The sequence below is a fragment of the Chlorocebus sabaeus genome, chromosome 25, assembly GCF_047675955.1.
Source record: "Chlorocebus sabaeus isolate Y175 chromosome 25, mChlSab1.0.hap1, whole genome shotgun sequence".
In the NCBI taxonomy this organism is placed as follows: domain Eukaryota; kingdom Metazoa; phylum Chordata; class Mammalia; order Primates; family Cercopithecidae; genus Chlorocebus; species Chlorocebus sabaeus.
In genome coordinates this window covers 68716575-68739475 of record NC_132928.1, presented here as the reverse complement: position 1 = coordinate 68739475, position 22901 = coordinate 68716575, and the positions used below count along the sequence as shown (strand labels likewise).

The 22901-nt window shown below is 50.5% G+C and overlaps 2 protein-coding genes across 3 annotated transcripts in view; one reads left to right on the top strand and one right to left on the bottom strand.

Moving 5' to 3' along the window:
* The first annotated feature begins 283 nt into the window (after nucleotides 1-283).
* AGT (angiotensinogen) lies at nucleotides 284-11893 on the top strand. The gene is made up of 5 exons (XM_007989767.3): nucleotides 284-416; nucleotides 3604-4462; nucleotides 8263-8530; nucleotides 10132-10276; nucleotides 11292-11893. Exons 2-5 carry the CDS (start codon nucleotides 3607-3609, stop codon nucleotides 11478-11480), a joined length of 1458 nt encoding a protein of 485 aa, XP_007987958.1. The 5' UTR covers nucleotides 284-416; nucleotides 3604-3606; the 3' UTR covers nucleotides 11481-11893.
* An 8751-nt stretch (nucleotides 11894-20644) lies between these two features.
* Nucleotides 20645-22901, bottom strand: part of COG2 (component of oligomeric golgi complex 2) — a 51642-nt gene continuing 49385 nt past the window's right edge. For both annotated transcript variants that reach the window (XM_007989766.3, XM_037986024.2), the window contains exon 18: nucleotides 20645-21338. In XM_007989766.3, coding sequence (XP_007987957.3) covers nucleotides 21237-21338 — 102 coding nt within the window. In that variant the 3' untranslated portion in view covers nucleotides 20645-21236. The remainder of the gene's footprint in view (nucleotides 21339-22901) is intronic.

Sequence of the window (22901 nt, the reverse complement as noted above, 5' to 3'; positions counted from 1 at the left end):
GGCCTGCATGTCCCCGTGGCCTCTTAGGGGCACATCCTGGGGCTGGGTCAGGAGGCCTGGGCGGTTGACCTTAAGCTGTCACACACCTAGGGAGATGCTCCTGTTTCTGGGAACCTTGGCCCCTACTCCTGCAAACTTCAGTAAATGTGTAACTCGACCCTGCACCGGCTCACTCTGTTCAGCAGTGAAACTGTGCATCGATCACTAAGACTTCCTGGAAGAGGTCCCAGCGTGAGTGTCCCTTCTGGCGTCTGTCTTTCTGGCCAGCCTGTGGTCTGGCCACATGATGTAACCCCCCTCCAGCCTGTGCACAGGCAGCCTGGGAACGGCTCCATCCCCACCCCTCAGATATAAATAGGGCCTCGTGACCCGGCCAGGGGAAGAAGCTGCCATTGTTCTGGGTACTACAGCAGAAGGTAAGCCGGGGACCCCCTCAGCTCCTTCTCAGCCTTGTCCCTCTCAGACGTAACTGAGCTATGGGCTGGGAGGAGAAGGCCGGGAGGGGCACTGGCGATGGCTGAAGCATCTCTCCCCTCCCATAAGACCAGTCATCTGGACGCAGGCTTTCCCCGCTCAGTGCCCACCCAGGGTCTCCCAGGAGGAGCTGCTCCTCCTTAGCAATAGGACAAGATGGTCAGGTCTTCCTGCTTCCGCTCAGAAGAGTTAGGGTCCTCAGGGATGGAGCAGACTGGCACAGGAGCAGAGTCATCATGGTCAAGAGTCCACCAGGTCCTCTTGCCATCAGGAGGAACAGCAGGGCTTGTATAGGAAGTGGGGCCGCAGGGAAGGGCTGGGCTCGGTCAGTCCCCAGCTGGGATCCCCAGAGTGGTCACCCTACCCCTCCCTCGAGACAGATTCCCTGATTGTGTGTCATCAGGCTGGTCACCATCTCTCTGAACCTCGATTTGCTCACCTATACAATGGAACTAGTGACGATGCCTGGGCTCCCTCTCTCAGGGGCGGTGGTACAGCTGAAGAGAACTAATATAACATGAAAGTACTTTCTAAGGTTTGGGATAAGCTAAAAGGCAGATTCCAATTTTATTCAAGGGCAGCGTAGATTGGTGCTTAAGCTTGTGGATGACAGAGTCAGAGGGCCTGGTTCTGAGTCCTAGTTCTGTCTCTTCCCAGCTGTGTGACTTTGAACAAGTCACTGGACCTCTTTGTTCCTCTGGAAAAGAGCAGGAACCAATTCATTAACTACTTCTCCAGGATGCATTAGGTCCCAGGGACTGTCCTGGGAATGTGGGCTGTATTAGGAAATACAGCAGCGGGAACCCTGCTCCGGGGCTCACATTCACGTCAGGGCAAACAGACAAAGACGCTGGACAGCACAAGTGCGTAACTACATGGTACAGGGGGTTATAAGGAGGGAAAAGGGGAGCCGGATGAGAGAGTTGAGAGTGCCCGGTGTGGTGGGGAAAGCTGCAGGGTGAAATACGGCATCAAGGAAACCTCAGGGAAGGTGAGGACTATGAGGAGGTCAGAAGGGTTGATATAAGAACAGTGCCCTGCAAATGGCAGGCACCATGGGAGCGTGAGCCGTCCTCTTCACCTGTAGCATTCAGCCTGGGGGAAGTAGGGAGACATAGAAGGGGCAGGTGCTGGCGAAGAGGCAGGGGCAGGAGGGGAGAAGGTGGAGGGGCGCTCCGGGCAACGGTGTCAGGCCCGCCACCCCAGAGCACCATTACTCCCAGGACGCGGCTGCGTGCAGACCTGGAACCAGCCTAGGGAGCAGCTGCAGATCACAACTGAGAACAAACGAGTCTCTGCCTTAAAAATGGCCCACAGAATTGCGTCTCTGGAGATGGTACCTGCGCAGGAGCAGCACAGTGAGTGGGCTGCAGTGACCAGCGCCATCCAAACCCCGAACAGGTGGCACTTGTGAGGCAGGACTTCCCAGCAGTCGGTTCCCACAGGTTTCCCCTGACGACCTGATTTGATGTGACTGTCTAGATTAGGTGTGAACTGGTGGCTTAGGCTTCTCTGCACAGAAAGGCCTGCAAGCAGCAGGGAGAGTTTTCTGTTGTTTTTCCATGTCGTGTGGCTCTTCCTGAGAACAGCGGATGGAGTCAAACGCATGGGGAGTGGGGTGAGGCGGTAGCTGAGGTCAGAAGTCAAAGTCTCTTTGGCATTTGAATGACTGAAGCAGAATGAAACACACCAGGTACTTCAGCAGTTGCACCGTGTTGAGGGCAGGTGCTGGTTACCAGTCTGGGTGGGGGAAGCCAGCTGCCAATGTAACAAGAATGACTGAGTGTGCTTAGGTGAAGCAGAAAAATCTAGGCATCAAGGTGGCCTTGAGTCAGTGATGACCTGCTACAGCTCCAAGGAAGCCTGGCGTAGCCCTGGGGGGACAGAAAAGGCTAAGAAGTGACGATATTGCAGTACACCCCCTCCACAAGAAATGAGTGAGATGTGTAGAATTGAATGCATCAATAGAATAAACATTCATCCCGTCAATCAAGAAGAGTCAGATGAAATGAATTAGCAGGGCCAGCCCAAGAACCTTGTCTTCTGGGGCCTCAGGGTAGTTTTCATTTGCAGCAGCTGAGGCTGAAGCCCAGTTGCAAGGCCTTTGAGAGAACATGGTGCCGGACCCGTGTCTAAGGCAGGGGTTCTAAACCCTGCTTACATATCAGAGTCACCTGAGAAGTTTTTTTTTTTTAATTTTTATTTTTTTAATCTAAGGAATCCAAGTATCAGTGGGCAAGCCATGCTAGGTGTGCATGCCTTTGGGGCTTTGCAGGGGATAGCACTATGCAGGGATGGTTGAGAGCTGGTTTTGGGGTTGAGACACGTGGAAGATACTTGGGCTTTGGGTTGAGCCTGTGGTGCTCAATCCTGGCTGCACATTAGGACCACAGGGAGATGAGAAAACCATTCCGAGCCCTCACCCTAGGGCCCTTGAATGAGCATCTCAGGGGTCTAGGAGGCCTCCACAAAGACCTACTGATTGGCACATACGTGTTTTTCTAGGAGAGAACTTACAGCCGCAGGCAGGAGTATGTCTTAGTGTGCTTGGGCTGCCATAAGTACCACAGACTGGGAGGCTTCAACAACAGAAATGTATTATTTCACAGTTCTGGAAGCTAGAAGCCCGGGAGCAAGCCATCGGCAGAGTTGATTTCCTCTGGGGCCTCTATCCTTGGCTTGTAGATGGCCGTCCTCTCTCTGTCCTCACATGGTCTTCCCTCTGTGTGTGTCTGTGTCCTCATCTCCCCTTCTCATAAGGACACAGGTCATATCAGATCAGGGCTCACCCTCATGGCCTCATTTTAACTTAATCATCTCTTTAAAGATCCTGTCTCCAAATAATGGTCACATTCTGAGGTCCTGGGGTTGAGGACTTCAACATATGCATTGTGGCCATTGGGGGAGTTAGGACATGATTCAGCCTATATTGGTGCATTTTGCATTTGGATCATGTAGATATTTTCCATGGAGCTTAGAATCCATTTATTTTCTTTTGTTGTAGACATGAATGGACTCATTCTGGGCTAAATGGTGACAGAGAATATTGAGACAATGAAAAATCTGGTTAGATGGCACTTAACGATCAGTTAATAATCACCTTTCACCCTTTGCAAAATGATATTTCAGGGTATGCAGAAGCGAGCGCCCCAGTCCGAGATGGCTCCTGCCAGCGTGAGCCTGAGGGCCACCATCCTCTGCCTCCTGGCCTGGGCTGGCCTGGCCGCAGGTGACCGGGTGTACATACACCCCTTCCACCTCGTCATCCACAATGAGAGTACCTGTGAGCAGCTGGCAAAGGCCAATGCTGGGAAGCCCAAAGATCCCACCTTCACACCTGTTCCGATACAGGCCAAGACATCCCCTGTGGATGAAAAGGCCCTGCAGGACCAGCTAGTGCTGGTCGCTGCAAAACTCGACACTGAGGACAAGTTGAGGGCCGCGATGGTCGGGATGCTGGCCAACTTCTTGGGCTTCCGTATATATGGCATGCACAGTGAGCTATGGGGCGTGGTCCATGGGGCCACCATCCTCTCCCCAACGGCTGTCTTTGGCACCCTGGCCTCTCTCTACCTGGGAGCCTTGGACCACACAGCCGACAGGCTACAGGCAATCCTGGGAGTCCCTTGGAAGGATGAGAACTGCACCTCCCGGCTGGATGCACACAAGGTCCTCTCTGCCCTGCAGGCTGTACAGGGCCTGCTGGTGGCCCAGGGCAGGGCTGATGGCCAGTCCCAGCTGCTGTTGTCCACAGTGGTGGGCCTATTCACAGCCCCAGATCTGCACCTGAAGCAGCCGTTTGTGCAGGGCCTGGCTCTCTATGCCCCTGTGGTCCTCCCACGCTCTCTGGACTTCACAGACCTGGAAGTCGCTGCTGAGAAGATTGACAGGTTCATGCAGGCTGTGACAGGATGGAAGATTGGCAGCCCCCTGACGGGAGCCAGTGCGGACAGCACCCTGGTTTTCAACAACTACGTCCATTTCCAAGGTAAGGCAGACCCCTCTGCCGGCTCTGCCCTCAGACTTAGTTTCCAATGCGTTGCTGAGCTCAGCAGGTCAGGCCTTGGAGACGGGCAGGGGCAGCCCTGCAGACATACCTGGTGGCCACCCTTGAGGAGTGGGGAAGTGGCTACTCTGCTGGGTCCCTGGATGGATGTCCACCTCCCGGACCTGCTGTCCTACTATGTGCACGACTACACTATATCCTTTTTCTTACATCATTTAATCCCCTTATGATGTGATGCAGAGGTATTTGTGCCTTTGTTTACCGGTAAAGAAATAGAAACTCGGAGAAACAAAGTGCCTTGCTCAAGATGACACAGCCACCAGTGGGGGTCCTGGGATTTCAACCCACATCTCCTGGCCCCACAGCCCAGCTCTACGCTCAGAGGCTACGGGTTCTTGTCTCTGGAGACGGTCAGGAGCTGGGGTCCCTGGCCTATGCAGAAATAAGCAATTGGCTTGCTTAAATCCCTTTCATGTTAGGAGGGGCATTACTGAAAACCCGTACTACAAAGATTGTTGACTTTTTGTTCTTTTTTTTTTTTTAATTGAGACAGGGTCTCGCTCTGTCCCCCAGGCTGAAGTGCAGTGGCGCAATCATTGCTCACTGTATCCTTGAACTCCTGGCTGCAAGCGATCCTCCCACCTCAGCCTTCCAAAGTGTTGGGATTACAGGCGTGAGCCACTGCACCCAGCCAAAGATTGCTTAAAGCATTCTTTTAACAAATACTCATTGAGGATTTGCTACTTGTAAGACTTTAAGCCTGGCATCTCAGAGGAGGCCGGAGGAGGGTTGTATAGGCCGACTCCAGGCTTTTAAAGGTCAATGGGCAAACGCCTAGGATATGGAGCTGCAGGGAAACGTGCTCTACAAGGTACTCAGGGAGGGCTCGGAGCCCTCAGAGGACAGAGGTCACTGGGGAGCGAAGAGCAGGCCTCACCTGGCAGTGAGGCGAACAGGGCTGGTGAAGCCAGGAGCAAGCATGATGAGCCCAGCCTGCAGAGTTTGGGGCAGGGAACGAGGATGGGGTGTTTGGCTTGGCATGAGTGTTGAACCAGAAAATGGGCCTGGGGAGGGCAGAGCTGGAGACACTTTGAATGCCATGCCAGGTAGGTGTGGGAATGGGGACGCATTCGTTCAGAGGTCGTCCCGGAAGCCTGCCGTGTGTGGACTGGAGGCAGGGAGGGTTGTTTGAAGGTTACGCAAGAGTCCAGGCACACAGTCACGGGAACACGCGCTCAGGGAGCAGCTCGGCGAATCCGTGGGTGGGGTGGGGCTGAGGGGTGTGTCTGAGAGACATTGATGAGGCTCCGTCAAGATGTGTAACCTCGTGAGGGACAGAGAGCCAGGCGGGCGGTGAAAGACAGGACTCTGGAGAAAGAGGTTCAGTGGCGCGTGGTGATTTTCTTACCATGACAACATCCTTGAGGTCTCTCCCTGCGGGTTCAGGGGAGGTGATAGATGGGGGATTGCTCAGCCCTGGCACTGACTGGTCACAGGGGCAGAGGCCAGCCTGAGGGTTGCCCGGTTGAGGGTGGCAGCACGCTGTGCAGGGCAGAGTAGGGACACGTGGGCTCAGCCTGCCGAACCTAGGAGGAGTGCTGGGAGGAGCACTCACTGAGAAGGAGGGTCCTGCAGAAGGCAAAGGCAAGAAAGCCAGTGGCATCTGAAATGGGTCTCCCTTCGAAAGAGAGCCCATCCACCTGACCCAGACCTCAGAGCCAGGCCATGAGGAAGAGGAGAAAGAAGAAAAAAACCAATGACATCAGGACTCAAAGGAAGCCTGGCATCCTCCCTGGCCTCCACCACATGCTGCCCTGACCCTGCCCCACTTCCTAACCTTTGCTGGTCTCAGTTTCCATGAAAGGAGACAGCCCCTTCCTGCCCACATGGCCTGTCCAGTGAGGAGATCGGGGGCTGTCTCGGGACCTCTAGATTCCCCTTTAGCAATGATGTTCTATGTACATGACCTCAGCAGGCAGCTAGATGTGTCCCACTAAAGAGGACCTGAGGATCTGGGGCCTGATGGGCTCAGGGCACCCTTTGCCCAGCACTTGCTGTGCTGCTGAGCATGGGATGCTGGCCCCGGCAGTTTCCACGACGCCAGCTGACTTGAGCTCGAGACATTTACCTAGCCTTTGGATGAGAATGGTGAGCCGTGTGTGTCAGACGAGCAGAGGGAAGAGGGCAGCCACTCTCATGTCAAATTCCAACGTCTTTTGGGAGGCAGCTTCCCTTTTTTGGTTTAGTTTGTTGGAAGAAAAGAATTGTCCCTTTCCCCCCTCTAAACTAAAAGCCTTGCCAGCCTGGGTGGGCGGCACCAAGGTCCCTGCAGGGAATGTGCAAGGAGGATCCTGCGGCTTCCTGCTCACAGGCCCTCCCGAGACTGAGTGCTCCGAGGACTGAGGACGAGGAATATGACAGGTCTGCCACTGCCTTCTCACAAGACCCAGACTCAGGGGAGGCACAGCCATGCCCAGCTCCCACCTGCCAGTTCTGTCCTCCCAGCTTCCCTACTTTCCTGCTGGGAGCTCCGATTCAGTACAAAGGGAGACCCCACTGTTTCTGAACCATCTCTACTCAGACTCCCAAGCGCCACGTGCCCAGAGGACTGCTCTGTGACAAACTCATACACAACTTCACCCTCTTCTCCTAAAAACAACCACAAAATGGGCCTTTCAAGGTGAGTGGGAGGACAGCCGAGAGCATCCTGTGATGCACTAGTGTAAGGTCGAGGCAGAGGGTGGGCTGCTGTCATGGAGAGACCCCAGGTAACTGCTTCACACACAAGTTTGTGTCCTTCTCTCATGCTGCGCTCTCCCGAGTTCTCTGTCTTCTCCACGGCCCTCTGAGTGGGGCGGAGGGTGGGGAGAACAGAGGGCTCACCCCTGTCCCCAGGGCCCAGTGTGCAAATCCATTCGTCACAGTGAGGTCTTATGAGTCTCCTCAGTAGCAAGGGCTGCTGAAGAATGGAGCCCTCGTTCCCAGAGCCTGTGTGGCCAGCTCTGTATTCCGTGACTGTGATGGGGGAGGGTGGGGGCCACAGGACAGCCGGCAGGCTCTGCCACTGCTGGGGCTGGACATGGATTAAAAAGTGAGCATGAGCAGGGGCCTCTAGGAGCAGTGGCATACTGCAGTGGTGGCTGCGCATCATTCTACATGCGTGCAAACCCACAGAATGTAAAATACCAGGACGGAGCCCCAAAGAAAACTATCAACTTTGGGCGCTGAGGACAAGTCAGTGCAGATTGATCAACTGCAATAAATGGGCCACTCTGGTGTGAGATGTTGATCATGGGGAAGGCTGTGTGTGGGGGGACAGGAGTTATATGGGAACTTTTTGTACTTTCTGCTCGATTTTGCTGTGAACGTAGTCACTCTAAAAAATAGTATCTCTTAAAATTTTTAAAAAGTGAGTGTGTCAACTCACAGCCTCTGTGTCAGGACAGATGTAGGTTTGAGTTGACCTGGCAGGTACCAGTGGTGTATGTCCCTTAAGGTGACGACGCTAACCCCCGGTTCAGTGCCTGGCATGTTATATATATGTCTTCAGTAGGTGGCGGTTAGGGCTGCCTCAGTGAACTCAAATGGCTGCATTTTGCAGGAAGATTTGAGCTACACTTGGGGTCCTGTGGCCAGGAGAATACAGAGTGGCCTGGGGCAGGCCAGGGAAGGAGGCTGAGGCAGGGAGAGGGGCAGGATCTGGGCCTTCGGTGTCTGCCAGCCCTTGTCCCTGCCCCTGTCCCGGCTGACTCTTCCCTCCCTGTCTCCTGTCTGGATTTCAGGGAAGATGAAGGACTTCTCCCTGCTGGCTGAGCCCCAGGAGTTCTGGGTGGACAACAGCACTTCAGTGTCTGTCCCCATGCTGTCTGGTGTGGGCACCTTCCAGCACTGGAGCGACGCCCAGGACAACTTCTCGGTGACTCAAGTGCCCTTCACTGAGAGCGCCTGCTTGCTGCTGATCCAGCCTCACTACGCCTCTGACCTGGACAAGGTGGAGGGTCTCACTTTCCAGCAAAACTCCCTTAACTGGATGAAGAAACTGTCTCCCCGGTAGGAGCCTCCTGGTCTCCCCTGGAATGTGGGAGCCGAACTGTCCTTCTGCCCCCACTGGGGGTGGGGTGGGGAGTAGACACACATGAGCTGAGCCTTGGGTGCAGAGCAGGGCAGGGCCGCGGTGGCATGGGGCTGGGCAGGCGGCCTGTGTGTCTGTCCACCAGCTCTCCATCCACCCAGCACCCAACTCTCCAGTTAGTATCTGTCTTTCAGGTGCAGGCAAGGTAAAGGAGGGGAGGAAGAATGCTTTTTCTATGCTTACATTTGCTTGGTGGTTTTGGAGGGAGAGAATACATTGCAATCCGCCCTCTGAGAGAGGAACATTTTGGCCCCACACCTGACACACAGCACATCTGTGGCATCCAAGAGCTTCTTGGAACTGACTTGCCAGGAGGGTTTGGACTCCATTTGAGCGGGGGTGGGGCCTTCTCTGGGAGCATGCCTTGACTCCAGAACGCCCTTGCTGGCGGCTGGCGGCTGGGCGGGGACAGGTGTTGTTAGCACCTCTTTCCTGCTGCAATTCCCTTCCATAGAGCCTTGGATTCAACCTACACATCCCCTCAGATCATCGAGGCCTGGAAATCTGATCCCAGAGGCAGGCATTGAGTGACACGATGGCTTCTTGACATCAGCTCTGGATGCTTTTTATGTTTTAAAAATTATGGTGGTAAAATATACATAACAAAATTTGCCATCGTAACCATTTTCGAGTGCACAGTTCAGTGGCACTAGGCACATTCCCACTGTTGTGCAGCCATCACCGCCATCCATCTCCATTTACCTTCTCATCTTCCCAGACCGAAGCTCTGCCCTGCTGAAACACTAACTCTCCATTTCCCCTTCCCCTGGGCCCCTGGCAAGCACCACGATGTCCTCGAGGTTTACCCATGTTGCAGCACGTGTCAGAATTTCCTTCCTTTTGAAGGCTGAATAATATTCCCTTGCATGTGGTTACCACCTTTTGTCTATCCACTCGTCCATCGATGGACACGTGGGTTGCTTTCACCTTTGAGCTGCTGTGACTAGTGCAGTGTACATTGTAAACATGGATGTACTGTCAGCTCTTACAATACATCACTGATACATCACTGGAAATGTCCATGGGCTCTGAAGGATGCCAGAAGATGGACGAGGCTCTTACAAAGATCAATTGAGTTGACATAGCAACGTGTCCAGCACGAGTTGACACTGTACCCTCCTGTCTCCCTCCTTTTCATGGGTGTCTTGTCATCAAGAACACTGCTGTTGCAGTAGTAAGACACAGTGCATTATTTAGGGAATAGCATTTTAAAATTACCCAAGTAACACACTTTCAATGCAGCCAATCTAAAAACAGAATGCAGCAAAGGACAATCATTCCTAGGTCCTCATCGGTAAATATTCTTTGTCCCTGTCATAGTATTTCAAATGACATGAACGTTTTTTATTGAAGGTTTTGCTGAAATTTTCCCCAAGGGGGAGGATGACCTAGTTGGGTGGGAGGGGGGCAAACATCCCTGTCGTCAGCGTTGGGTACAAGGAGCATATGCCCGCCTGGCCTCTGGGAGAGCCCTCGCTGTGTGGCCTGGAGCCTTCCTAACTGTGCCTCATCTCCCCAGGGCCATCCACCTGACCATGCCCCGACTGGTGCTGCGAGGATCTTATGACCTGCAGGACCTGCTTGCCCAGGCTGAGCTGCCCGCCATTCTGGGCACCGAGCTGAACCTGCAAAAATTGAGCAATGACAACCTCAGGGTGGGGAAGGTATGCGCGAGCCTGTGTCTGTGCCTGACCTGGGTTCCAAGTGTTCACAGGGTGGGAGGCATGGATGGAAGGGACACAAAGGAGGCTGTGGGTGGGGCCAGCAGGGCAAGAGGGAGAGGAGAGTAGGGCCAAAGGTGGGAGAGAAGTGGCCAGAGCATTGTGAGACTTTCCAGGTGCACAGCAACAAATCCCTCCCCTGCTCTGCCTCCTCCTGCTGGGGGTGTGTTCATGGTCCTGCTCCGCCTCCTCCTGCTGGGGGTGTGTTCCATGGTCCTGCTCTGCCTCCTCCTGCTGGGGGTGTGTTCCATGGTCTTGTCTGCTCCGCCTCCTCCTGCTGGGGGTGTGTTCCATGGTCCTGCTCCGCCTCCTCCTGCTGGCGGTGTGTTCTATGGTCCTGCTCGGCCTTGCCTTGCCTCAGGGTCCTCCAGGGATCCTACAGTGGAATTGAAACCAGGATGAAGAGAGTGAGCACCCTTGGACCTGGTGCCCTGGGTCCAGCCCCTTCTTCAGGGAAATGCTGAGCAGCAGACAGAATGTCCCCCTGCCATGCGGCACCATGCACATCTGTGGCTACCAAGGATGTGCCTGGATGCTCTGGGCCCTGTGCTCGGTGCTGGGGAGAAAGTGGGAGTTCCTATGGGAGCCAGTGGGATGAGCCCTCTGTGCTAAGTTAGCTAAGTCCTGGCACTGGTGGGCCATGGCCAAGGGAGCCAGGAATTCTGCCCAGAACAGCCGGGCGGAACGTGAAGATGGGAGGATGTGAGGGGCGTGGTAGGGAGGAGCCGGTACGTGAGTTTGGCCACTGTGGCCGAGTAAGGGTCATCTACACAGACACACCCTTGCCTACACTGAGGAGCAGGCATACACTGTGCATCCTCCTGGCAGACTGGACAATGTCTCCCTCCAGGACAGTGCACATCACAGAGGTCCTGAGCCCTCCCCGGCCCTCTAGCCCTCAGCACCCTGGGTCACCCAGTGCGCCTGCAGAATGACCCTGATGTCTGCCGCTTTGCAGGTGCTGAACAGCATTTTTTTTGAACTCGAAGCGGATGAGAGAGAGCCCACAGAGTCTACCCGACAGCTGAACAGGCCTGAGTTCTTGGAGGTGACCCTGGACCGCCCATTCCTGTTTGCTGTGTATGATCAAAGCGCCACTGCCCTGCACTTCCTGGGCCGTGTGGCCAACCCGCTGAGCCCAGCATGAGGCCGGGGCCCCAGAACACAGCGCCTGGCAAGGCCTCTGCCCCTGGCCTTTGAGGTGAAGGCCAGCAGCAGATAGCAACCCTGGACAAACCAGCGATTTGTCACCCCCAGTCTCCCACCTTTTCTTCTAATGAGTCAACTTCGAGCTGGAAAGCAGTCGTTTCTCCTTGGTCTACGTGGTGCTGCGTGGAGTGAGCAGTAAGAATCCTGTGGCAGCACAAATGCGCCTCCCAGGTTGCTGGGTTTATTTTAGAGAACGGGGGTGGGGAGGCAAGAACCAGTGTTTAGCGCGGGACCACCGTTCCAAAAAGAATTCCAACCGACCAGCTTGTTTGTGAAACAAAAAAGTGTTCCCTTTTCAAGTTGAGAACAAAAATTGGGTTTTAAAATTAAAGTATACATTTTTGCATTGCCTTCGGTTTGTATTTAGTGTCTTGAATGTAAGAACATGACCTCCGTGTAGTGTCTACAGTAGCTTAGTTTTTTCCACAGATGCTTGTGACTTTTTTGAACGACACATGAAAGACGCAAGCATCTGAATTTCTATTTGAATGTGGAAACCATAGCTGGTTATTTCTCCCTTGTGTTAGTAATAAACGTCTTGCAACAATAAGCCTCCCAAAATTCTATCTTTCATTTAGCAGCCAAACAGATGTATACAATTTAGCAGATAGACTGTGCAAACCAAAGTGCTTTCCTGGACTTTGGATGGAATTTCCACGGGAGGCCTGAGCCAGTAATTAGCAGTCCTTTGAAGTTTTAAGTGATGCTTTTCTCTGGACACTTCCATTGGTAAGCAGTGGCGGCCATCTGTGTGATGGACAGGGGGTGGGAAGAGGGTGACAGGGAAGGCCCCATACCCCACATGGTACCTGGGAAAGGAACCAGGCAGACAGGACTTCTTCCGTCCTGGTGACGCAGGGCCAGACTGCTGCTGGTATTGTGCTCTGGGAGTGGAAGGTAGAGAAATAAATCTTCACAAATAGATATTTGCAATTTTTCCCCATCTGTTGAGTGCCTCCATCTGTTGAGTGCCTCCGCCTGCTCCTCCTCGATGGGATTAGGCCCACAGTTTGGAATCTTGGGGAGAGCCAAGGAGGCGGTAGGCACCCAGCAGGCCCATGGCCGTCAGCTGATAGCAATGGTGATCCTGTCCCACCTATGTGTGTAAGGCACTCCATCTTCCTCCCTTCCATATATATTGCAATAAATAAGCCGTACAATGTGTTAGCTATTGATCATAACTAAAGTGAAATCTGCCATGGGGATTGCAAATCTCGGCTTCTCCCCTCACATTTCCGAGAGTCTTCCCCTGATTTTGAACATGTCTCCCTAGCTCGATGTCAAGATGAGAGGATTCTGTCAGCGACAGCAGTGCCCTTAGTTGCTTCATTGTAACTCCCTGTCACCAGTTTTATTCAGTTACCTTCCAGTCCCACTCTCAGCGCTTCCTGGCTTGTTCTGCCCTCAAAGTGGGTAGAGCTGGCACACATGGACTCTCCGAAACGGCTGCAGGATGCCAAGTTTCTCGGGAGAACTGGAAGTACAGAGACCAGAAGTGCCTTAAGGTCTCGCTATTCAAAGTGTGGTGCTTGGCCCTGCAGTGGCAGCAGCTGCCCTGGAAGCTTGTTAGAAGGCAGCTTCTCACGCCCCTTCTGGACCTACAGAGTCAGAATCCAATTTTGTGGGAGGTCCTGGCTTGGAAGTTGCTTGTAATGACCTGAGACAGCGCAGCCATGTGCTGGAAAAACAGAGCATTTAAGTTTGTGACTTTATTTTAAAAGGCAGCTGGCAGTCGACGAACCAATTTCTTCTACTTAGTGGCAGCTTCGGCTTCTGGAAGTCACTAGGAGTATAAAGTTGCCAACCAGCGCTGTTCTCCTGCTGTTTTCTGTGCACTTATAAATGGGAAGCTGGGTCAGGATAGATCTCTCAGCTATTAGAAAGATACAAAATACTAACATTTTGCAGGTTACTTAACATACACACACACAAAATTCATTCCACAGGTCAGTTTCTCTGAAACATTTTTTCACTAAATTCTAAGTGTTCCTGGATTTGCAAGTGCCTGTCTCCCAGACAAGGCAATTACTCAGCAACTACAATCACTGTCAATCCGAGATTTCAGCTGCGCATGAGACCACGGTCAGGGGATGCTTTGAACAGTCTCTGAGGAAATTAGTGAGTTTGAAAAATGGAAAGATTTTTTTACTCACTTGGCAGTAAAACCTGATGGGGACAGACATCAGGCTATTTAAGATCCTCAGAAGAAAAAGTTGATAGTGTGAATATTCCTCAATTTGCTGCACAAAGATGTACATGTGATTATAAGGTGTTATTCCGGAAGCCCCTGGGGGTGTTATGGGATATACACTATATGGGCCACTTTACCTTCCTAAAATCTGAAAAATTCCAACTACTGAAACATGGACTGAAGGTTTTGAATAGTGTATGGTGAATTTGAATACCATTCCATGTGATTTTTTTTTTCTAGCAGACTTTAGTTTTTTAGAGCAGTTTTAAGCCCACACCAAAATGGATAGGAAGATACAGCAATTTCCCATATACCCTCTACTCCCTTCCAGTCTCCCCACCTATTGACATCCCCCATCCAGAGTGGTCCATTTCTTACAACCCACGAACCTACACTGACACATCATTATTACTCAACGTCCATAGTTTACATTAGGGTGGGCTCTTGGTGGTGTACATTCTCTGGGTTTAGACAATTTTCAGGAGTTTCACTGCCCTGAAAATCCTCTGTGTCCCTCCTATTCACCCCTCCTTCCCTCCTAACCACTGGTAACCACCGATCCTGTTCCCATCTTCTCCATAGCTTTGCCTTTCCCACTCAGGATGTCATACAGTGGAATCATTCAGTATGTGGCCGTTCCAGACTAGCTTCTTTCACTTTAGTAATATGCATTTAAGGTTCCTCCATGTCTTTTCATGATAGTTCATTTCTTTTTTATTGCTAAATAATATGTCACTGTCTGGATGTGTCACAGTTTATTTATTCACCTACTGAAGGACATCTTGGTTGTTTCCAAGTTTGGGCAATTGCGAATAAAGCTGCTATAGACACCCATGTGTGGGTTTTTGTGTGGACATGTTTACCCCACACAATTTTTAAAGTTGCACAATGATCAGAGATGTTCTGAGTGACTCTGATGGACCCATAAACATGTCAGTGACTCTATCACTTCAAGAGAGTAGGGGTCTCAGGGCCCACACCCCTGAACTTGAGTAGCCTCATTCTTCTGTTAAGTTAGTTGGATCCAGGCGAGGAGTTTATGACTAAGTCCTCAAAAGCCAACACAACAGAAACAAAAATTGACAACCGGTACTAAGTAAACTAAAGAGCTTCTGCACAGCAAAAGAAACTACCAACAGAAGAAACAGATGAACTAAAGAACGGGAGAAAATATTAGTAACTATGCATCCAACAAAGGTCTAAGATCTAGAATCCACAAGGAACTTAAACAACTCAACAAAAACAACCCCATTAAAAAGTGGGCAAAGGACATGAATAGACACCTCTCAAAAGAAGACACACAAGCGGCCAACAAATACGAAAAAATGTTCAACATCACTAATGATCAGAGAGATGAAAACCAAAACCACAATGAGATACCATCTCACACCAGTCAGAATGGCTACTATTAAAAAATCGAAAGAACAGAAGATGCTGGTGAGGCTGAGGAGAAAAGGGAACACACACACACTGTTGCTGGGATTGTACATTAGTTCAGCCCCTGTAGAAAGCAGTTTGGAGATTTCTCAAAGAACAAAAAAATAGCATTACCATTGACCCAGCAATCCCATTACTGCATATACACCCTGAGGAGAATAAACCATTCTACCAAAAAGACATAGCACTACTCACAATAGCAAAGACATGGAATCAATCTAGGTGTCTATCAGTGGTGGACTGGATAAAGAAAATGTACATATAAACCATGGAATACTATGTAGCTATAAAAAAGAATGAAATCATGTCACTTGCAGCAACATGGATACAGTCAGAGGCCATTACCCTAAATGAATTAATGCAGGAACAGAAAACCGAACACCACATGTTCTCCCTTATAAGGGGGAGCTAAACACTAGGTACACACTAGGAATTTATGTTCCCATAAATATGGGAACAACAGATCCTGGAGACTCTAAAAGGGGGAGGAAAAGAGAAGGTCAAGGGTTGGAAAACTATCTACTCACTACTATGCTCACTATTTGGGTGACGAGTTCCACTGAAGCCCAAATCTCAGCATCACACAATATATTCATGTAACAAACCTGCACATGTACACCCTGCAGCTAAAATTAAAAACAGGAAGTTAGGTGGAGAGAGCGTCATCCTTCGAGGCTTACTTCTATGTTTTGTGAGGTGGCTTCAGGGCAGCCCTTTACATCAGGTAAATTTGGCTCCACTGCTGGGGCCATACCCTCACCCTCCACGTCTTTCCACTCTGGACACACTTTTCTCAGGCCCATTTTGCTCTGGGGCTTTTTTCTACCTGCTCCTTTCTGGGGATTCCTTCCTTGGCCTTGACAACCTTTTTACACAGGCAGGCTGGTCAATATCCAGCTCCAAAAGCAAAGCGACGCTCCAGAGACCTCGCTCCTCTCCATTACTCTGCACCCCCAGTTCCAGTCTCTTCAGTGTCCCCAAACTCCACACTGCCTCCTCTCAGGGAGTCGGCTGGGCTCTGAATGTTCCTGTGCATCCAGAGACCCTCCATGCGAGACCCTGGGCCATCGCAGGATCTCCGACCTGCCCCTTCTCTCTAGGACCCTGCACTGCCGGCATCCAACACTGGGCGGCGCTGTTTCACAGTGTCGATTTTCAGTTGTTTAGCATCGGAGGGTCAATCAGGTCCCAACATGCCATCAAGCTGGATTACACAAGAGATTTAAACAGTCAGAATGCCACTCTGAAGATTAATAATCCCCCCCCTTTTTTTTTTGAGATGGAATCTTGCTCTGTTGTCCAGGCTGGAGTGCAATGGTGAGATCTCTGCTCACTGCAATCTCCACCTACCGGATTCAAGCGATCCTCCTGCCTCAGCCTCCCAAGTAGCTGGGAATACAAGTACCCGCCACCATGCCCAGTTAATTTTTATATTTTTAGTAGAGACAGGGTTTCCCCATATTGGCCAGGCTGGTCTGACCTGAGGTAATCTGCCCACCTTGGCCTTCCAAAGTGCTGGGATTACAGGTATGAGCCACCACGCCCGGCCAATAATATATTTTAGTTCAAGATTAGTGAGAGCTAAGGAAAAATGAGAATGCTGATTGTTCTGAAATTCAGTCTCCACACGAAAACCAACTGAGGGTTGAGTGGAAAATGGAGAAACTTTCGCAATCAAATGAAGGTAACCCTTCCTTCACTGAACAATTCACAGATGTTCACAGCCATCCAACCACAAAGCTTAGTGGCTGATCAAAAGTAGCAGGATATTTTCAGGGCAAACACTGAGACTCACAGGCAGCACCAGGACTGTTCGCACATCTCAAAAAACAAGCAGCGTTTCCCTGAGGGCGCTGAGGCTGAGGTCATACATGGAGAGAGGATTGCCAACTGGCAAAGGCCTGCTTTTCACAAACTGCTGGAACCGACTGGATTGTCTGACTGCTGATAGGGAGGGAAAGATCCACCAGATGTATTCAGATGCCATGAACAGAGAAAATAACACTGCCTTCAAACGTGGACCCCTAACAGATCTTGTTTAAGAATCTAACAGTTCAGCATCTGCAGTTGATCACTGCTTTTGAGTTCTGAGACATTAACATACTATGGAGATGTCCACGTCGTCAATGACTCAGCCATACTGGCTCCAATTACTACACCACCAGAGCTGTTGCTGCTGTTGGAGTGACATCTAGACCCGAGTACCAGAGAGCTTCATGGTTATTTCAAAAGGGCCCCGCAAATGAAAATCAGCCCTTACCTCCTGCACTACAGTTCCTGAGTGACCCTGCTTTTACTCCATCGCTGGGATCATTAAGCCACGGGCAGCACTGTTTGGTGACTGTGGGGTTCCCATACGGGCAACTCCATATAGCAGTTCTAGGGAGCTGCGAGGATTACCTTTATTGATCCCAGATCAGAGATTGGGGAGTTTGTCTGCAGAAGTTCCAAATCCTTTTTTTCTTTCTCTCCTTTGTGGACACGAACTAAAACTACAGTTCCAGGCCCCACATGCCTGAGCTCCACACACTGAAGTGAGGGGGAAGGATTTTGTGCTCATCCAAACTGGGGCCATAGCCACACCCTGGGCATCCCGTCACACTCCTTTCTCTTTCTGGTAGGCTGCAGTGGAGGGGGAGTGGGCTCAACGGTGGCCTCCAAAAAGATATGTCCACCTCCCACCCCCGGAGCCTGTGAATGTGAACATATTTGGAAAAGGGTCCTTACAGATGTAATTAAGCATGGGATCTCAAGATGTGATCATCCTGGATTAACCGGGTGGGTCCTGAATCTGATGACAGTGTCCCTATCCGTCAGAAGGGGAGAAGGCCACGTGAAGACACAGGCAGAGACTGGGGTGATGCTGCCGTAACCAAGGAACCTCTAGCCACAAGACGCTGGAGGAGGCCAGGAATCTCCCCTAGAGCCTGCGGGGGGAGCACGGCCCGGCTGACACCATGAGCTTAGACTTCTGCCTCCAAAACTGTGAGAGAATGCGCTTCTGTTGTTTTAAGCCACCACACTTGTGGTAATTTGTTACAGCAGCCCTGGAAATGAACGCAGGAGGTTCCCCCAGGGTGAACTTGGGAGCCATAGGATGGAGACCGTTGACTTCCAGTCAGCCTGGGTCCCCGAATGACCTATTCACAGCCTCCCCAGCAGTGTTATAGTAGAATGAAAAAACTTCTCCTGTGGCTGGCACCCTCTTTTAAGTCTATATGTTAGAAAAACTGAAACTAATTACAGGTTTATAGTATGTATTATTTTATCTTTAAGCTTTATTCAATAGTAATTTCTCCAAAGCAAAGCAAATAAAACACGTATCAAAGAAAGGAGAGATATTCTGGGGGAGCCACGGACAAAGGCTCTGAAGCCTTTTGCTTTTTACCCAAAGATTCTTGTTTCTTTTTCTTTTTGTTTTTTGAGACGGAGTCTCACACTGTTGCCCAGGCTGGGTGCAGTGGCACGATCTTGGCTCACTGCAACCTCCGCCTCCCGGGTTCAAGTGATTCTCCTGCCTTAGCCTCCTGAGTAGCTGGGACTACAGGTATGTGCTGCCATGCCCAGCTAATTTTTTAATTTTAGTAGAGACGGGGTTTCACCATGTTGGCCAGGCTGGTCTTGAACTTCTGACCTCAGGTGATCCACCCACCTCGACCTCCCAAAGTTCTGGGATTACAGGCATGTTTCCTAGAAGCAGGAGTTATGGCATCAAGGCTGTCATTGAGAAAGGCAGTGTGCTGAGTCCAGGGCCAGCGTGGGGCTTGACAGGGTCAAAGAAATCAACAACTTACATTCCAATTCTTGACTGTCAACTTCTTTACTGTAGTGCTGATTTTAGGGATGGAGAATTACCTAACAATTAGTAAACCAGGCTCTGGAATTATCTTGCTTGGGTTTCAACCCTACTTACTAGTTATCTTGATGACCTAAGCTCTGTTTCCTCATCTGTAAAATGCGAATAATAATGCTGGAGTTGGAGGGGATGTTAAGTCATAACCCTCTCCTTCTATGTTCTAAAACAAATGGGAAGGGCAGAGCACTTAGGGAGATGGGGACAAACATTTGGGGTCTATCGATGAAGGCTGGGGTGGAGGAAGTAGCTTACCTCCATGTGGTTACTGAGGTAGCTTTGCACTGGATCGGCTTAGCTAGGCTGGACCTGTGTTCCCCATGACTCCCCTCCTGGATGGTTTGAGGTTGGCCTTGGTCACAGGAAACAGCTGCAGGTGGTGGGGTGGGGTGGCTGCATGTTCACACGCAGCAGGCTGCTGCAGCCTGCGCTCCACTGCAGCTCCCGCACGGTGACCCAGAGCTGCAGGCTCTCCTGCTGGCTTGGGGCAGGAGGCAGGCATGCAACTCCTCCAGCTCCTGTTGAGTCTCTTCCTTCAGCTTCCCCGAATCCTGGGCCAAGTGCATATGCAGCTTCCTCTGCACGTCACCCCATCACTGAACTGGGGAGACCAGGAGGCAGCAAGAGCCAAATGCGGGCTCCATTTATCCTCACAGGTTCCAGTTCATTCTCGCTCCCCCACTGCAAGCCCGTCTTTCCTTCCGATGGCGCCCTGCTGATGGTACCCCACCATACCACAGCCCTGCCAGGTGAGCCGGCTCCCACACCAGGGAGGTCAAGCCCTGAGAAGAAATCCCTTGTCTCTGTCCCATGGTTCTGTCACTGACCAAATTTCCCAACACTGAACTCTAGAACTGGACACATCCCCCTCCAGGGGCAGGGCCTCCGGTGCTAAGCCCAAAGCAGATGCTTTCTACACAGGGGGCCACTGTCCAAGGTCTGTTACCTGCAAACAGAAAGTGGAAGCCACTCTTTGTGGCGGGCTGGGGGCCGCGTGGAAGCCCCGGGGGCTCCACACACACTTGGCTCTTGGTGCTTTCATCAGTGGAATTTCCTCTGACTTCTCTAGCCCTCCTCATCCTGGTCTGTGCTAAAAAACTCAAGCCTGCTAACTACAGGACCCGCTCTCATTCCCTACCATTTACTTCCTCTCCCTATAGGTAACCTTTGAACAAAGAAGGGACTGAGATGCACGGGAATGCAAGACTAAGGACTCAACATAGCTGCTTCCAGCTCCTCATCAGGCTGGGAGGGCTGAAGCCACAGCTAAGCAGGGGCTGCACGGTGCTCCATGCTGCCTATGTGAGTTCGAACCAACAAACCAGTCTTGGAGTGCCTCTCCCTGGTGCTTCCAGCTCTTCTCAGGGCAGTCTTCCTTCCTTCTATCCACATCAGCTTGCCAGGAAGGGCGGGGCCTGCCGACTCCTAAGGAAGGTGTGTTACCCCTCCAAGGAAAGGAACTCCCACACATTGAAAGAAAGGGCTGGTGCTGGCCAGGACCCTTCCCATTGGTGCTAAGAGGGGCATCTGCCTGGAAGGGAACACATGTCATTACAGGGCACGAGTGATGAGGAGTGCTTTCTTTCCTGGTGCGGAATTCCCAAAGAAAAGGAGCACACACTCCCGGGAGACACGTCTTTTATTTAGGAAGGAGGTCTTTCCTACTGGCGTCGGCCCCTGCCAGAGGCTGCGGTGACAGCAGGATCAGAAGCACTGCTCCCACACACAGTGGGAGTGGAGGACGGCCTCCGGCAGCCTCTTTAGAAAGCCCAGGAGTTCTCTTAATTTCAGAGAAGGGCGTTTCTATACAGGACATCTCCACTACAGTCGTCACTTCCAACTGCAGGCTCAGGGAGACAACTCCTGACATTCATAGGTATATATTTACTTTAATCATATTTTAGAAATCAGCTCTTCCACACTAAGATTTACAATAAAAATAAAATAATTTGTTCTGTAAACTATAGTAGAAAGTTTCAAATGTCTTAAAAACTATCTTCCATACAATGGAAAAAGGCTTTTGTGTTCTTTTTGGGCAAAGGAAGACCCAAATACGCTGAGAGAAGACGCATGGGCGTGTCGCTGGAGTGATGCTGGAAGCACTTCTTCGCTATGGACGGTTGCTAAGAGAACAGAGTCACTTTCTCCCCTTCAGCCTGGAAGTCCAACTCTTCTCTTGCTTAAGAATCTAACCTCGAGATCTTCCAAGATGCTTAAGGCTGCTCTGCTGTTGCCTGGTCCTTGGCAGCAGCAACAAGCTCTGTGAGAGCTGGGAAGCTTTTTATGTCACTTGCTTGCAGTCCCAGCTTTTGTATCTGCAAAGGCCATGAGAATGAATTATGTTACTGCAATTCAAGCTGAATGTGGGGGGGGGGGGGAAGGAGAAAGAAAATCGTCATCCTCTACTAAACCAGAAGACAGTTTCCTGAAGACTTGTAGGATATTTTTTCCTCTAGAGCAATGTGAAATGTGAGGTTTTTGGGGTCAAACACTTACCATTCTACGAAGCCAGTAGGTTAATTTATCTTAGTCCAATAAATCAGACAGAATAAGAGCCCCTTTTGTGGGCCTAAAAAACACTAGAAAAGAAAATCCACACTAGGGAAATAAAAAAGTGTACTATTTTTTAAGTAGAGAATTTTCAAAAAAGTACTGGCCTGTGCTCTTAGTTTCTTAACATATTGCCAAAAACCTTTTAGAATCAGATGAGTTGAAAACACTGCTTGGCACAGCAACTACCGTGGATTATTTTGGTCACCGAGACATGGCACACTATGTTCCCACTTTTGTTTAAAAACGACAATAATAACACACATACACGTATACATCCATACACATACACACACGCACCACACACACAGAGAAAGATCCGGAAAGATACACACCAAGTGTCTGTCAGCATTCTGTGGTTTGTTCTGGGGACTGGGACTGCGGAGGCACCTTTTCTTTCCCTTCTCTTTCCTTTTAGTTCCCTATCCCACTCTCCTTCCTTCCTTCCCTTTCTTTTGCTCATTGGCTCTTCACGTTTCTATAACATACTTTCTTGCTTGTAAAAAGTCTTTAGGTTTTTTTGCCAAATAAAGCAACATGGCAGTTGACTTTTACCAGGATATATCTCTAAATTCATCTCAAAGCAGAAAACAGTTGAATTTTCAGTGATGATCATGACGTGTAAAAGAAATTCCTTAGTAAGCTAGAAAATCAAGGGTCTTGTTTTGACTGCTTTTATTTTTTGCTTTTTCTATTAACATTGTCTCAGTTCTCCAAATCAAGACCAAGTGTCCTCTTATGGAAACTTTATAATTTCAATTTAAAGGCCTCCTTTGAGGACCTACTACTGTGTGGGACGACACTTCAACAGTTTAGAAGGCCAGTTTCTGAACATCTAGAGGTTTTATGAACTGTCCTCACAGTATCATAACATTTCATTTTATGATGAAATTTCATTTTCACCTCAGACATTCATTACATGTTATCCATATCTTAAGTGATAATATCTACATTACCATTCAGCCACATGCCATGATTCTAAAATTTGTGTTTTATAGGAAACCTACAAAAGCCAACCAGGGAAGCAGAGGAGCTGTGCTCAGAGGATTTTCTACGCACCATAGAGGGATAAATGCTTTCAGTTATTTTAAGCTAAAACAGCAAGGATTTCAAAAGCCTGGGGTTAGCACCAATTAAGTATCAGGCACTCGACCAAAAAGTCCCACTGTAGTGAGCTCTGTGAGCCTGGGCACTGGGGAAACCAGCAGATGGCAACAGCACCAGAGAGCACGCCACGGGACTTCAAAACGGGAATTCTCCATTTTCTTCTACCTTTTCCTTCTCATACTGCCTAGAGGCAAAATAATTTGGGAGCCCCGACTCCTAGT

Coding starts and splice junctions, on each gene's coding strand:
- AGT (XM_007989767.3), top strand. CDS start 3,607: ATGCAGAAGCGAGCGCCCCAGTCCGAGATGGCTCCTGCCAGCGTGAGC. Junction 4,463..8,262: donor CAACTACGTCCATTTCCAAG/GTAAGGCAGACC, acceptor TCTGGATTTCAG/GGAAGATGAAGGACTTCTCC. Junction 10,277..11,291: donor ACAACCTCAGGGTGGGGAAG/GTATGCGCGAGC, acceptor GCCGCTTTGCAG/GTGCTGAACAGCATTTTTTT.